Source organism: Pangasianodon hypophthalmus, chromosome 30 (assembly GCF_027358585.1).
Source record: "Pangasianodon hypophthalmus isolate fPanHyp1 chromosome 30, fPanHyp1.pri, whole genome shotgun sequence".
NCBI classification, from domain to species: domain Eukaryota; kingdom Metazoa; phylum Chordata; class Actinopteri; order Siluriformes; family Pangasiidae; genus Pangasianodon; species Pangasianodon hypophthalmus.
The window spans coordinates 1,089,144-1,103,727 of record NC_069739.1 but is presented as its reverse complement, the minus strand read 5'-3'; the positions used below and the strand labels follow the sequence as shown (position 1 = coordinate 1,103,727).

The following is a 14,584-nucleotide window of genomic DNA, read 5'->3' as shown; positions in this document are numbered from 1 at the left end:
AAATTCACCATGTAAGCACACATGAATGGTACACATCCAGTAGCCAGACACTACCTAAGATTAAGATAATGGTACATGATAAAGGTTAGGATAAAGTTTAAGATAAAGGAACATATTAAATGTTTACAAATCACTTATACTGGAGAAAAAAGCAGAGGTTTTGTGGAAGCACAATGGATTAAAAAATATTCATGTCATACAAAGTACAAATTACAAGTAGAATTTATACAAGTGTTACGAATATGCTGGATGGTCTTTTAATACTATATAGTGGGGGAAATTGTTCAACATGTCAACAATTTTTTTTTAATTTATAATGTATTTGCAATACAGATATTCACATTAAATGTAGACCAGACATTGATATTAACTCAATAAAAGTACAGAAATCATAATGTTCCAATCAAGTTAATATCAATAAAGTAGACTGACAGGAAAAAAGTATTAAACACAGTAAGAAAAAACATTAAACCAGCTGAGTCCACTAATAAGTTCTCCTATCTGTGCTAATTAGGATCAGCTGGTTAGTGAATGTTGGTAGGTTGAACTTACACTCTTTGGAAAATTCATTCTCTGAATGCAAGTAAACAAATCATATGTCACCAAATTGTCATGCAAGAAACATCTTATGATGGGTAGAGGCAAAGAGCTCTCCCAAGATCTATGCAAGAAGATTGCTGAGCAACATAACAATGGCACTGGCAAATAACGGCTTTCTAAACTCCTAACTCCACTGGGGCCCAGTGACTTATTACGTCTTCAGGAATCCCATAGTATCTGAATACATGGTTGAAGAGGAGTTCAGCAGTTTCGAAGGTCGAGGTGAGACTGGGAAAGGAAATCAGACAGAGGGACTTAGAGAACCGATTGATGACCACCATAATGACTGAGTTACCTTGGGAACTTGGTAAGTCTGTGACAAAGTCTATGGTAATCTGAGACCGTAGTTCTTGTGGTATGGGCACTGAAGGAGTTTACCCGTAGGTAGGGCCCTGGATACCTTGGATTGGGCAAACATAGTGCATGAAAAGATAAATTCGATATCGGTGAGCATGTGGGGCCACCAGTATTTTCCTTGGATGAGCTGGAGTGCTTTGTGGGTGTCCGGTGGCAGGTGAGGTGTGTGCCCAGGTGATGAGTTTACTCCTCATTTAAGGGGGCACAGATTTTATCCCTGCTGGACATTGACTGGGGATTCTTAGGCCTTGTTTATTCTCAATTTCCTTCACAGATTAGTGCTTCTACAAAACAGGCTGGTGTCCTCTTTGGGAGGGGCTCGGTACAGGAATGAGAGAGAATCAGCTATGGTGTTCTTAGACCCTGGGTAGAAAGAGAGGGGGTATTCAAACCTTGAGAAGAACAAGGTCCACCTGTCCTGACATGAGTTGAGTCTCTTGAAATATTTGAGAGTTTTATGGTTTGTGTATATCACAATTGGGTGTTGGGGCCCCTTCCAGCCAGTGATGCCACTACTCCGAAGCTAACTTCACTGTCAGGAGTTCTCTGTTGCCTATGTCATAATTTCATTCAGCCAGGGACAGTTTTGCCACTGGGCAAAGAATGCCACTGCCACTGCATTTTTTAAACATTATTTTTACATTTTTACCTCATTTGGATGATGCGTTTATCCAAAGTGACTTACAGTTGAGACAGGATACAGCTGAGCAGTTGAGGGTTAAGTCTTACTCAAGGGCCCAAGTGTGTTGCTCAGACTTGATTTTACGACCTGCTGATCAGTAGTCTAGTATTGGCGGGCCCATCGCTGGGGGGGAGCATTAGGGTGCAATGCTCACCTAATGGCACATATTGCCACCCACGGCTGCCCTTACCCACCTACCTATGCAATGTTGCACCCTCCATCTGACAAAATACATTCTAACAAAATGAAAAAATATGTTTTGAATTTGTGATTACATTTGATATTATACATTGGTGCATAATTTAATTGTGATTTAGCAGCCTAATTTAGACAGAAGACCATCAAATCTCTTGTATAACTAAAAGATTAAGGATGACCTGCAAGGTTAACGGCTAAGCACGCCACACATAAAATTTTGGGAGCTAGCATTAGCTAGTAATGTATGGTGATGAATGATGGATATAAGAAAGTGGCTTAATGTTAGAGGAAATTCAACAGACAAAAATAAAGAGACATCCAGCTTGGAGTTGGAAGAAAGACAGGTTGGGGGGTAGGGGGATGAGGGGACAAAATCATGACCAAAGGCCAAGCTAACATTAATGTTAACTATGCTATGTTGAGCGCAGCTTAAAAAAATTACTAGATTGTAGCTGTCATAAGGATGCTTTTTGAAGTCAAAAGGTTTAAAAATTACAAAAACAAGTGTGAAAGATGCCTTGATGTACTTGAAGAAACCAAATTATTGAAAATAAAATTTATGTCCTAAGGTTTTACTTAAAGGAAAAAATGTCACTGAGGGTTTGCCATTTTGAATGCCACACCCCACTTCCACTCTGTGCTTCTCAGGGCAAACGAGTGAAAGTAGGAATTAGTGTAACAGAATAATGCACAACATGCAATAAACAGCAGTGTTATAATTTCTTTATTATTGCGGAGCCTTTGATGCTCAAATCACTATGCTGCTGCACTAAGTAGTGTATGTGAACTAAATTAAAGACAATATCCTGTCAACATATCCTATTGATGATAATCATTTTTAATTTTTAGAAATTCAGATTTATTTTGAAAATGTGGTTTTGTCATCCTTTTAACACTTATTCTTTATCCATTGGGCTGGTTTTCTTAGCATAAGCACTTTAAATTGATATTCACTTGAGGCTTTGTTACACACAAATAATAACAGTTTCAATTCTCTCACAAGTAACTAGTAGGCCTTCTGTTCCAACAAGGCATGACATCACAAGTATCTATCCTGCTGTCTCTCAAACTAAGGGGGAGTGATCAATTTCTACACTATAAAAGCACCACAGCTGCATAAGACATTTGATTATGATTTTTTACAGTTACTGTTTTACAATGGTCCAATGCATCCAATATATGAGGTATTTGTTTAAACTCTGTAGACATTAGAGAAAAGCTGTATTCATGAACCTGACGGAGTTTAACCAATCTGATCGCTGTGAGCATTTCTCCTGTCCAGAGAGATCTGTATCTCCTGGAGTTTATATCTTACTGTACATGTGTGGATTTGCTGTGATTCTTCTAACAGTGTGTGGAAATCTGCTTGTCATCATCTCTGTTTTTCACTTCAAGCAGCTTCACACACCAACCAACATGCTCGTGCTTTCTCTGGCTGTGTCGGACTTTCTCTTTGGCGCTTTAGTGATGCCGTCAATATTAATCTGGACAGTTGAGTCATGCTGGATTTTTGGGAAAGATTTCTGCATCAGTTTTTGGCTAATTGGTGGCTTTCTCATGATCATATCCATCTATAATATTGCTTTGATCTCTGTGGATCGGTATTTGGCTCTCTCAATCCCATTTCTCTACACAAATACATTCTCTTGGAGGACTATGTGCATTGTGGTTTATTGCAACTGGTGTGTGTGTCTGGCTTATAATATAACATTCTGTTATTTTAATGGAAGCTTCAAGAGTTTTGTAATGTGTCCTGGAGAGTGTTTGTACATTCTGAATAAGGTTTGGTCTGTTATTGACCTTGTAGTAACGTTTGTATTTCCACTTTCTGTCATAATCATATTGTATACTCGAGTTTTTGTGATTGCTAAGAAACATGCCACTGCTATCAGAGAGCTTAACAATCACACACGGCCTAAAACACAGAAAATCACCTCACACTCAATGAAATCTGAGAGAAAAGCAGCTAAAGTCCTTGGCATTTTAGTGTCTGTGTTTTTGGCATGTTTACTTCCGTATTTTATTTACAGTTTATTAGGTGATATTATTGAACTGCAGACAGAAACTATTCAAAAAGTGATGATTGTGGGTTATCTTAATTCGACCATTAATCCGTTTATTTATGCTCTGTTTTACCCGTGGTTTAGGAGGTGTATCAAATTAATTATAACTCTGCAAATATTCCAAACAGACTCTGCATTAATAAATGTTCTTTCATGAATAGCCTTTTTTACTGCTTCTGATGTGTCCAAATATTGCTATTATATTATGTGACAGTTGTAACAGTATATTACAAAAATTCTAGCCTTCTGTAACAAATCAAATTCCTACTATCAATATCATATCTACTTTATCGATTATTATGTTATATAAAACCAATATTTGGTTTACTATTATATGTAAAGCAGTTAATAAAAGATTTTTTGTGGAAATGTGATTTGTTACAGAAGCTCAAATAAAAAAAAAAATTTAATAAAAAAGATCTGATGAATATGGGGAATGTCCACAATACTGCAAATTTAACATGTAGAGGCCGAAGACAAATAAGATTGCAAAAATTAAAAACGATTAATTTGTGCTTTTACTTTGATTTATTGTTAAAACTATAACATGTCTGACAATTCTAAATTACATAATGGAATTAAAATAACATGTTATTTCTCTCGTAATCTCTTCTGTAGACCCATTTTACAGTACACAAAAAGGGGTAAGCTAATATTGGTTAAAGCTTGCTCACTTGCTTAGCAGATGTCAGAATGAGTAGTAAAACAGTTTTTCAGTGAAAGACACTCTCCAAGTGGCTGAGAGGCGATAGATATGGTTGTCAGGAGGCATAGCACCGGCCATGACCTCAATAGCGTGACCGATGAGGAGGGAGGCCACTAGCCTTGGTTTTGCTGAAAACTCCTTTGAGGTCCTGATATTCTGGGGGTATTTCCACAGAGGTGGGATGCTTGGTCATCGCCTCATGCCAGTTCAGTGAGGACATCTTGATTCAAGCCCAGTCAATAAGCCACTTTGAGCACCTGCTCATGAAGAATAAGTCATTCGATTATGACTTTTTACAGTTAATGTTTGACAATGGTCGTATCCGATATATGAGTTATCGCTTTAAACTCTGTAGACATTAGAGAAATGCTGTATTCATGTGTCCTTAAATACTGTGTGGCTGTAATTGTGTACAGGTGTGTATGATCAGTAAGATGCTGAACATGAACGTGACAGTCTCTGTGGTGATTGGGTGTTGTAGTCCTTGGCTGCCGTATTTGTAGGCCTCTCTGTTGTCTGGGAGTTGAAATCGGCAGCCGTGTTTTTAGGCTGCTTGGTGTTACCTGATGTGGAAAGCAGCACCGTTTCCAGCAATGATGTAACAGTTACATCAATATCACTCTACATTAATTATATGAACCATCGTGGGGCTCAGCACAGACACTCCAAAATAAAAAGCATACAAAAAAGAATAAATTGATATTTAAACACACAATAAAGAAAATGATAAATAATATGTATGGGAAAAAACACAAACACTTTTCATGATCAAACCATTCAAAGAAAACAGCCCAACCCCACGTTTACATTTATGTCATTTAGATTATTGTTAAGTTCATTGTTGCTTGAACTCTGGCAATTTCTGGGGCACCACCTGGAGAACAATTAGGACCTCTACTGGGACCCTGGAATAGAGGCAACTCCAGCAGCATTCACAGTGCAGGAAATTCCCAACATGAAGAGCCAGGAAGCCAGCCAATAAAGTGTCCGGTCTAAAATAGTGGACAGCAAGTCAAGCATGCACAATGCACAGCACTGATTCCAAAAAAGCAGCCACTACACCGGCTATAAGCTGTGACAACAAACGAGAAATTACTGGCATGATCTATTGCAAAGTATGGACAGAAAGGGATCTTGAACACCTTCAGGCCTACCTATGACAGCAAAAACGAGGAAGCTCAACCCAAACAATGCCTCACCTATTCACAATGCAATACCAATAGTCCAAGCAACAAAGAGGTCACGAGACCACAATGCGGAGACACAGACAGTAAGTCAGGTGACAACACAGGAGTGGGTACTCTACCTGTAGTACACACCTAGGCAGCACATACCTCCCCTTATATGTGCGATTGCAGACAATGCCATATGTGCTAACTATCCAATCCCCAAGCTTAAAATAAATTTAAACAATGAATAGCCATAAAGAAAATGCCTAACCTGCCAACATTGCACAATATTCCACAAACAGGCCACAAGGTCTTGGTTCCCACTAGTGCTCTCAATAATGGATGGAATACCTTGTTAGCCTGAATAAATCTGTTGTCCCAAATGGATGGAATGATTTGGCACCCTTGACCAGGTTTCTTGTGCCTGAGGCTTTAGTCTGTCAGAGGTAAGTGAAGGTTGAGGACTACACTTAAATACTAGAGGAAATATTTAAATTTGTCTAAATACTAAATATATAAGCAGAGCTGGTTTAAATTTTTTATTAAATATTGTTTTAAATAAGCTGTTCCTGTTTCATTGTTTTGGTTTTAATTGCACTTCTCTCAGCATTCTCTGTATACCTGAGGAATGGCAGTGTTAAAAGAATCTTTGCCACACGGTCTTAAAGAGGATCAAAATTTTTTTTATCAGTTGCTTAAAACCCACGTTTTATATCATTTTAATGGGTATTATATTCATGGCCAGGTAAAATGTCACAGCAGCCATCGAGTTATTGGGCTCAGTGTGCTCTCTATATATTTTATGAGTTTAGGAGTAGGACCTCTGCACATTGTGAAATTTTTGCATCACGAAGCATCGTGCCGCGATATATCTTTACACTCCTAGTGATTAGTCATTGAGAACCATCGACCCATACAAGCGCAATTTAACTTTACACACTGCATTTTTTTAAACACTATTTTTACATCTTTACTTCATTTGGATGATGTGTTTATCCAAAGTGACTTACAGTTGAGACAGGATACAGCTAAGCAGTTGAGGGTTAAGTCTTACTCAAGGGCCCAAGTGTGTTGCTCGGATTTGAATTCATGACCTGCTGATCAGTAGTCCAGTACTGGCGGGCCCATCTCTGGGGGGGGCATTGGGGTGCGATGTCCACCCCCCTGCCCGTACCCACTCACCTGTGCAATGTTGCACCCTCCATCCAACAAAATGAATTTTCTAACAAAATGAAAAAATGTGTGTTTTGTATTTGTGTTTACATTTGATATTATACAGATAATCTCTGCATGCAAACTACATTGTCACATTGTCCTTAACCATTAGTGGACAAAAGATTACCTAACAATCTCTCCCTCTCTCTCCATCTCTCTCTCTCTCTCTCTCTCTCTCAAGCTACACATGCTACTTCTGAGATGTCAGTGATCCTGACTCCTTCTGCTCTCCGGACCTGCCTGACCCATCCTGATGCCCTACTTCTGGTTGAAGTTCTCATTGGTTGAGTTTGCTCGCTGCTGCTGGGGGTGGCCCCATATGGACGGCCTGAAGAACCGTTTGGATTGCCGCGGATGGTGCCACCTGGGGGCTGTGGAGATGGCTTGGGGATCACATATGGGGAGCTGTACTGTATTGGCTTCGGACTGTGATTGCTTTGGTGGCTTTGGGGCTGCAGTTCCCACAAGCACCTTCGTACTTAGGACTCCATCAGTGGACAGTGGATAGATTTTAACCAACTGGACTTCTTGCGAAAACTGTGATGAATTTACTGGTTGCACATTTGCACTATTTGTCCATATAGTACACAATAATAGAAGGGATTTATTTATAATTGCATTATCCATTGCACCCAGATGAGGATGAGTTCCCTTTTGAGTCTGGTTCCTCTCAAGGTTTCTTCCTCATATTGTCTCAGGGAGTTTTTCCTCACCACCGTCACCTCTAGCTTGCTCATTAGGGATAAATTCACATATTTACAATATATTTTTTTAATCCATTTATTTCTGTAAAGCTGCTTTGTGACAATGTCCATTGTTAAAAGTGCTATACAAATAAAATTGAAGTGAATTGAATAGATAAAACCTGCTTTGGCACATAATTTAGTTGCGATTTAGCAGCCTAATATAGAAGAAGACCATCAAATCTCTCATATATCTACAAGAGTAAGGATGACCACGAAGATAAAGGCCGTCTTGGACTCTGGCCGTCCGTTTCAGAGCAAGAGTCATTCTTGTGATGTGTGAAAATTCATTCTCAGTATTGAGGAATGTCTTCACTGTCCACTGTCGGTCCATGCACCATACACATAAGGCGCAGCTGGTTCACCTGGCCTTCGAAAGAGACCTTGCATGCGAATGCCAGAATGAATGGAAGGCCAAGGTCCTCAGGGATTCCACACCGAGACGCGTTGCCTGCAGCTCTTTTAACAGTGAGTTAAAAACTGTTCAGTCTGACTCAAACTGAAAATGCTTGTGCTATGCTGTGATGCTCTCTGTGCCATGTGCTCTGATGCAGACCTCGAGTGAGTGAGGCTTTATTTTTTTTTAAGGTTTGTGTGTGTGATTAGAATTTTTAATGTGTTTTGTATCAAAGCATGGGCTGTTAAGCATCTTAATACTGATGTATTATCAGCAGTCTAGGTTTTCTTGTCATATTGTGGCATTGGCATTTTATGTGAACTAAATTAAAGACAATATCCTGTCAACTCAGAAATTCAGGTTTATTTTGAAAGTGTGGTTTTGTCTTCTTTTTAACACTTATTCTTTATCCATAGGGCTGGTTTTCTTAGCATAAGCACTTTGAATTGATATTCACTTGAGGCTTTGTTACACACAATTTTGCATAATAACAATTTCAATTCTCTCACCAGTAACTAGTAGGCCTTCTGTTCCAACAAGGCATGACATCACAAGTATCTATCCTGCTGTCTCTCAAACTAAGGGGGTGTGATCAATTTCTATACTATAAAAGCACCACAGCTGCATAAGACTTTTGATTATGATTTTTTTTTTACAGTTACTGTTTTACAATGGTCCAATGCATCCAATATATGAGGTATTTCTTTACACTCTGTATACGTTAGAGAAAAGCTGTATTCATGAACCTGACGGACTTTAACCAATCTGATCGCTGTGTGCATTTCTCCTGTCCAGAGACATCTGTATCTCCTGCAGTTTATATCTTACTGTACGTGTGTTCAGCTGCTGTGGTTCTGCTAACAGTGTGTGGAAATCTGCTTGTCATCATCTCTGTTTGTCACTTCAAGCAGCTTCACACACCGACCAACACACTTGTGCTTTCTCTGGCTGTGTCAGACTTTCTCTTTGGCACTTTAGTGATGCCGTCAATATTAATCTGGACAATTGAGTCCTGCTGGATTTTTGGGAGAGATTTCTGCATCAGTTTTTTGCTAATTGGTGGCTTTCTCATAATCATATCCATCTATAATATTGCTTTGATCTCTGTGGATCGGTATTTGGCTCTCTCAATCCCATTTCTCTACACAAACACAATCTCGAGGAGGACTATGTGCATTGTGGTTTATTGCAACTGGTGTGTGTGTCTGGCTTATAATGTAACATTCTGTTATTTTAATGGAAGCTTCAAGAGTTCTCTAATGTGTCCTGGAGAGTGTTTTTTCATGCTGAATGAGGTTTGGTCTGTTATTGACCTTGTAGTAACGTTTATGTTTCCATGTTCTGTCATAATCATATTGTATACTCGGGTCTTTGTGATTGCTAAGAAACATGCCATTGCTATCAGAGAGCTAAATAATTACACACGGCCTAAAACACAGAAAATCACCTCACACTCAATGAAATCTGAGAGAAAAGCAGCTAAAGTCCTTGGCATTTTAGTGTCTGTTTTTATGGTGTGTTTACTTCCATATTTTATTTACAGTTTATTAGGCGATGTTATTGAACTGCAGACAGAAACTATTCCTAAACTCATGGTTGTGGCTTGTCTTAATTCGACCATTAATCCCTTTATTTATGCATTGTTTTACCCGTGGTTTAGGAGGTGTATCAAATTAATTATAACTCTGCAAATATTCCAAACAGACTCTGCATTAATAAATGTTCTTTCATGAGTAGCCTTTTTTACTGCTTCTGATGTGTCCAAATATTGCTATTATATTATGTGACAGTTGTGTAACAGTATATTACAAAAATTCTAGCCTTCTGTAACAAATCAAATTCCTACTATCAATACCGTATCTACTTTATCGATTATTATGTTATATAAAACCAATATTTGGTTTACTATTATATGTAAAGCAGTTAATAAAAGATTTTTTGTGGAAATGTGATTTGTTACAGAAGCTCAAATAAAAAAAATTGTTAAAACTATAACATGTCTGACAATTCTAAATTACATAATGGAATTAAAATAACTTGTTATTTCTCCCGTAATCTCTTCTGTAGACCCATTTTACAGTACACAAAAAGGGGTAAGCTAATATTGGTTAAAGCTTGCTCACTTGCTTAGCAGATGTCAGAATGAGTAGTAAAACAGTTTTTCAGTGAAAGACACTCTCCAAGTGGCTGAGAGGCGATAGATATGGTTGTCAGGAGGCATAGCACCGGCCATGACCTCAATAGCGTGACTGATGAGGAGGGAGGCCACTAGCCTTGGTTTTGCTGAAAACTCCTTTGAGGTCCTGATATTCTGGGGGTATTTCCACAGAGGTGGGATGCTTGGTCATCGCCTCATGCCAGTTCAGTGAGGACATCTTGATTCAAGCCCAGTCAATAAGCCACTTTGAGCACCTGCTCATGAAGAATAAGTCATTCGATTATGACTTTTTACAGTTAATGTTTGACAATGGTCGTATCCGATATATGAGTTATCGCTTTAAACTCTGTAGACATTAGAGAAATGCTGTATTCATGTGTCCTTAAATACTGTGTGGCTGTAATTGTGTACAGGTGTGTATGATCAGTAAGATGCTGAACATGAACGTGACAGTCTCTGTGGTGATTGGGTGTTGTAGTCCTTGGCTGCCGTATTTGTAGGCCGCTCTGTTGTCTGGGAGTTGAAATCTGCAGCCGTGTTTTTAGGCCGCTTGGTGTTACCTGATGTGGAAAGCAGCACCGTTTCCAGCAATGATGTAACAGTTACATCAATATCACTCTACATTAATTATACGAACCATCGTGGGGCTCAGCACAGACACTCCAAAATAAAAAGCATACAAAAAAAAGAATAAATTGATATTTAAACACACAATAAAGAAAATGATAAATAATATGTATGGGAAAAAACACAAACACTTTTCATGATCAAACCATTCAAAGAAAACAGCCCAACCCCACGTTTACATTTATGTCATTTAGATTATTGTTAAGTTCATTGTTGCTTGAACTCTGGCAATTTCTGGGGCACCACCTGGAGAACAATTAGGACCTCTACTGGGACCCTGAAAAGAGGCAAATTATTAGAAACAGGACATAATGTTTAAGGTTTTACTTAAAGAAAAAAAAAATCACTGAGGGTTTGCCATTTTGAATGCCACACCCCAGTTCGACTCTGTCCTTGTCAGGGCAAACGAGTGAAAGTAGGAATTAGCGTAACAGAATAATGCACAACATGCAATACACAGCAGCGTTAGAATTTCTTAATCATTATGGAGCCTTTGATGCTCAAATCACTATGCTGCTGCACTAAGTAGTGTATGTGAACTAAATTAAAGACAATATCCTGTCAACATATCCTATTTATGATAATCATTTTTGACTTTTAGAAATTCAGATTTATTTTGAAAATGTGGTTTTGTCATCCTTTTAACACATATTCTTTATCCATTGGGCTGGTTTTTTTAGCATAAGCACTTTGAATTGATATTCACTTGAGGCTTTGTTACACACAATTTTGCATAATAACAGTTTCAATTCTCTCATCAGTAACTAGTAGGCCTTCTGTTCCAACAAGGCATGACATCACAAGTATTTATCATGCTGTCACTCAAACTAAGGAGGAGTGATCAATTTCTGTACTATAAAAGCACCACAGCTGCTTGAATCATAAGACATTTGATTACGATTTTTTACAGTTATTGTTTTACAGTGGTCCAGTGCATCCAATATATGAGGTATTTCTTTAAACTCTACTGTATTCATGAACCTGACGGACTTTAACCAATCTGATCGCTGTGTGCATTTCTCCTGTCCAGAGAGATCTGTGTCTCCTGCAGTTTATATCTTACTGTACGTGTGTTCAGCTGCTGTGGTTCTGCTAACAGTGTGTGGAAATCTGCTTGTCATCATCTCTGTTTTTCACTTCAAGCAGCTTCACACACCGACCAACATGCTCGTGCTCTCTCTGGCTGTGTCAGACTTTCTCTTTGGCGCTTTAGTGATGCCATCAATATTAATCTGGACAATTGAGTCCTGCTGGATTTTTGGGAAAGTTTTCTGCATCAGTTTTTGGCTAATTGGTGGCTTTCTCATAATCATATCCATCTATAATATTGCTTTGATCTCTGTGGATCGGTATTTGGCTCTCTCAAACCCATTTCTCTACACAAACACAATCTCAAGGAGGACTATGTGCATTGTGGTTTATTGCAACTGGTGTGTGTGTCTGGCTTATAATGTAACATTCTGTTATTTTAATGGAAGCTTCAAGAGTTTTGTAATGTGTCCTGGAGAGTGTTTTTTCATGCTGAATGAGGTTTGGTCTGTTATTGACCTTGTAGTAACGTTTGTATTTCCACTTTCTGTCATAATCATATTGTATACTCGGGTTTTTGTGATTGCTAAGAAACATGCCACTGCTATCAGAGAGCTTAATAATCACACACGGCCTAAAACACAGAAAATCACCTCACACTCAATGAAATCTGAGAGAAAAGCAGCTAAAGTCCTTGGCATTTTAGTGTCTGTGTTTATGGTGTGTTTACTTCCATATTTTATTTACATTTTATTAGGTGATATTATTGAACTACAGGCAGAAAGTATTCAAAAATTCCTGATTTTGGGTTATCTTAATTCGACCATTAATCCGTTTATTTATGCTCTGTTTTACCCGTGGTTTAGGAGGTGTATCAAATTAATTATAACTCTGCAAATATTCCAAACAGACTCTGCATTAATAAATGTTCTTTCATGAATAGCCTTTTTTACTGCTTCTGATGTCTCCAAATATTGCTATTATATTATGTGACAGTTGTAACAGTATATTACAAAAATTCTAGCCTTCTGCAACAAATCAAATTCCTACTATCAATATAATATCTACTTTAATGATTATTATGTTATATAAAACCAATATTTGGTTTACTATTAAATATTAAGCAATAAATAAAAGATTTTTGTGGAAATGTGATTTGTTACAGAAGCAAAAAGATCTGATGAATATGGGGAATGTCCACAATACTGCAAATTTAACATGTATAGGCCAAAGACAAATAGGATTGCAAAAATGAAAAACGATTAATTTGTGCTTTTACTTTGATTTATTGTTAAAACTATAACATGTCTGACAATTCAAATTTACATAATGGAATTAAAATAACATGTTATTTCTCCCGTAATCTCTTCTGTAGACCCATTTTACAGTACACAAAAAGGGGTAAGCTAATATTGGTTAAAGCTTGCTCACTTGCTTAGCAGATGTCAGAATGAGTAGTAAAACAGTTTTTCAGTGAAAGACACTCTCCAAGTGGCTGAGAGGCGATAGATATGGTTGTCAGGAGGCATAGCACCGGCCATGACCTCAATAGCGTGACCGATGAGGAGGGAGGCCACTAGCCTTGGTTTTGCTGAAAACTCCTTTGAGGTCCTGATATTCTGGGGGTATTTCCACAGAGGTGGGATGCTTGGTCATCGCCTCATGCCAGTTCAGTGAGGACATCTTGATTCAAGCCCAGTCAATAAGCCACTTTGAGCACCTGCTCATGAAGAATAAGTCATTCGATTATGACTTTTTACAGTTAATGTTTGACAATGGTCGTATCCGATATATGAGTTATCGCTTTAAACTCTGTAGACATTAGAGAAATGCTGTATTCATGTGTCCTTAAATACTGTGTGGCTGTAATTGTGTACAGGTGTGTATGATCAGTAAGATGCTGAACATGAACGTGACAGTCTCTGTGGTGATTGGGTGTTGTAGTCCTTGGCTGCCGTATTTGTAGGCCGCTCTGTTGTCTGGGAGTTGAAATCTGCAGCCGTGTTTTTAGGCCGCTTGGTGTTACCTGATGTGGAAAGCAGCACCGTTTCCAGCAATGATGTAACAGTTACATCAATATCACTCTACATTAATTATACGAACCATCGTGGGGCTCAGCACAGACACTCCAAAATAAAAAGCATACAAAAAAGAATAAATTGATATTTAAACACACAATAAAGAAAATGATAAATAATATGTATGGGAAAAAACACAAACACTTTTCATGATCAAACCATTCAAAGAAAACAGCCCAACCCCACGTTTACATTTATGTCATTTAGATTATTGTTAAGTTCATTGTTGCTTGAACTCTGGCAATTTCTGGGGCACCACCTGGAGAACAATTAGGACCTCTACTGGGACCCTGAAAAGAGGCAAATTATTAGAAACAGGACATAATGTTTAAGGTTTTACTTAAAGAAAAAAAAAATCACTGAGGGTTTGCCATTTTGAATGCCACACCCCAGTTCGACTCTGTCCTTGTCAGGGCAAACGAGTGAAAGTAGGAATTAGCGTAACAGAATAATGCACAACATGCAATACACAGCAGCGTTAGAATTTCTTAATCATTATGGAGCCTTTGATGCTCAAATCACTATGCTGCTGCACTAAGTAGTGTATGTGAACTAAATTAAA

General features: G+C 38.2%; 3 protein-coding genes across 3 annotated transcripts; all 3 read left to right on the top strand.

The window, feature by feature from the left end:
* Window positions 1-3,006: 3,006 nt before the first annotated feature.
* On the top strand, window positions 3,007-4,057 carry LOC117596528 (trace amine-associated receptor 13c-like). Its single transcript, XM_034301856.2, has one exon. It carries the CDS (start codon window positions 3,065-3,067, stop codon window positions 4,055-4,057), a length of 993 nt encoding a protein of 330 aa, XP_034157747.2. The 5' UTR covers window positions 3,007-3,064.
* A 4,813-nt stretch (window positions 4,058-8,870) lies between these two features.
* LOC113533612 (trace amine-associated receptor 13c-like) lies at window positions 8,871-9,863 on the top strand. The gene has a single exon (XM_026925869.2). The coding sequence runs from the start codon at window positions 8,871-8,873 to the stop codon at window positions 9,861-9,863; it is 993 nt and encodes a 330-aa protein (XP_026781670.2).
* A 2,027-nt stretch (window positions 9,864-11,890) lies between these two features.
* LOC113533619 (trace amine-associated receptor 13c-like) lies at window positions 11,891-12,883 on the top strand. The gene has a single exon (XM_026925880.3). The coding sequence runs from the start codon at window positions 11,891-11,893 to the stop codon at window positions 12,881-12,883; it is 993 nt and encodes a 330-aa protein (XP_026781681.3).
* Window positions 12,884-14,584: the final 1,701 nt, after the last annotated feature.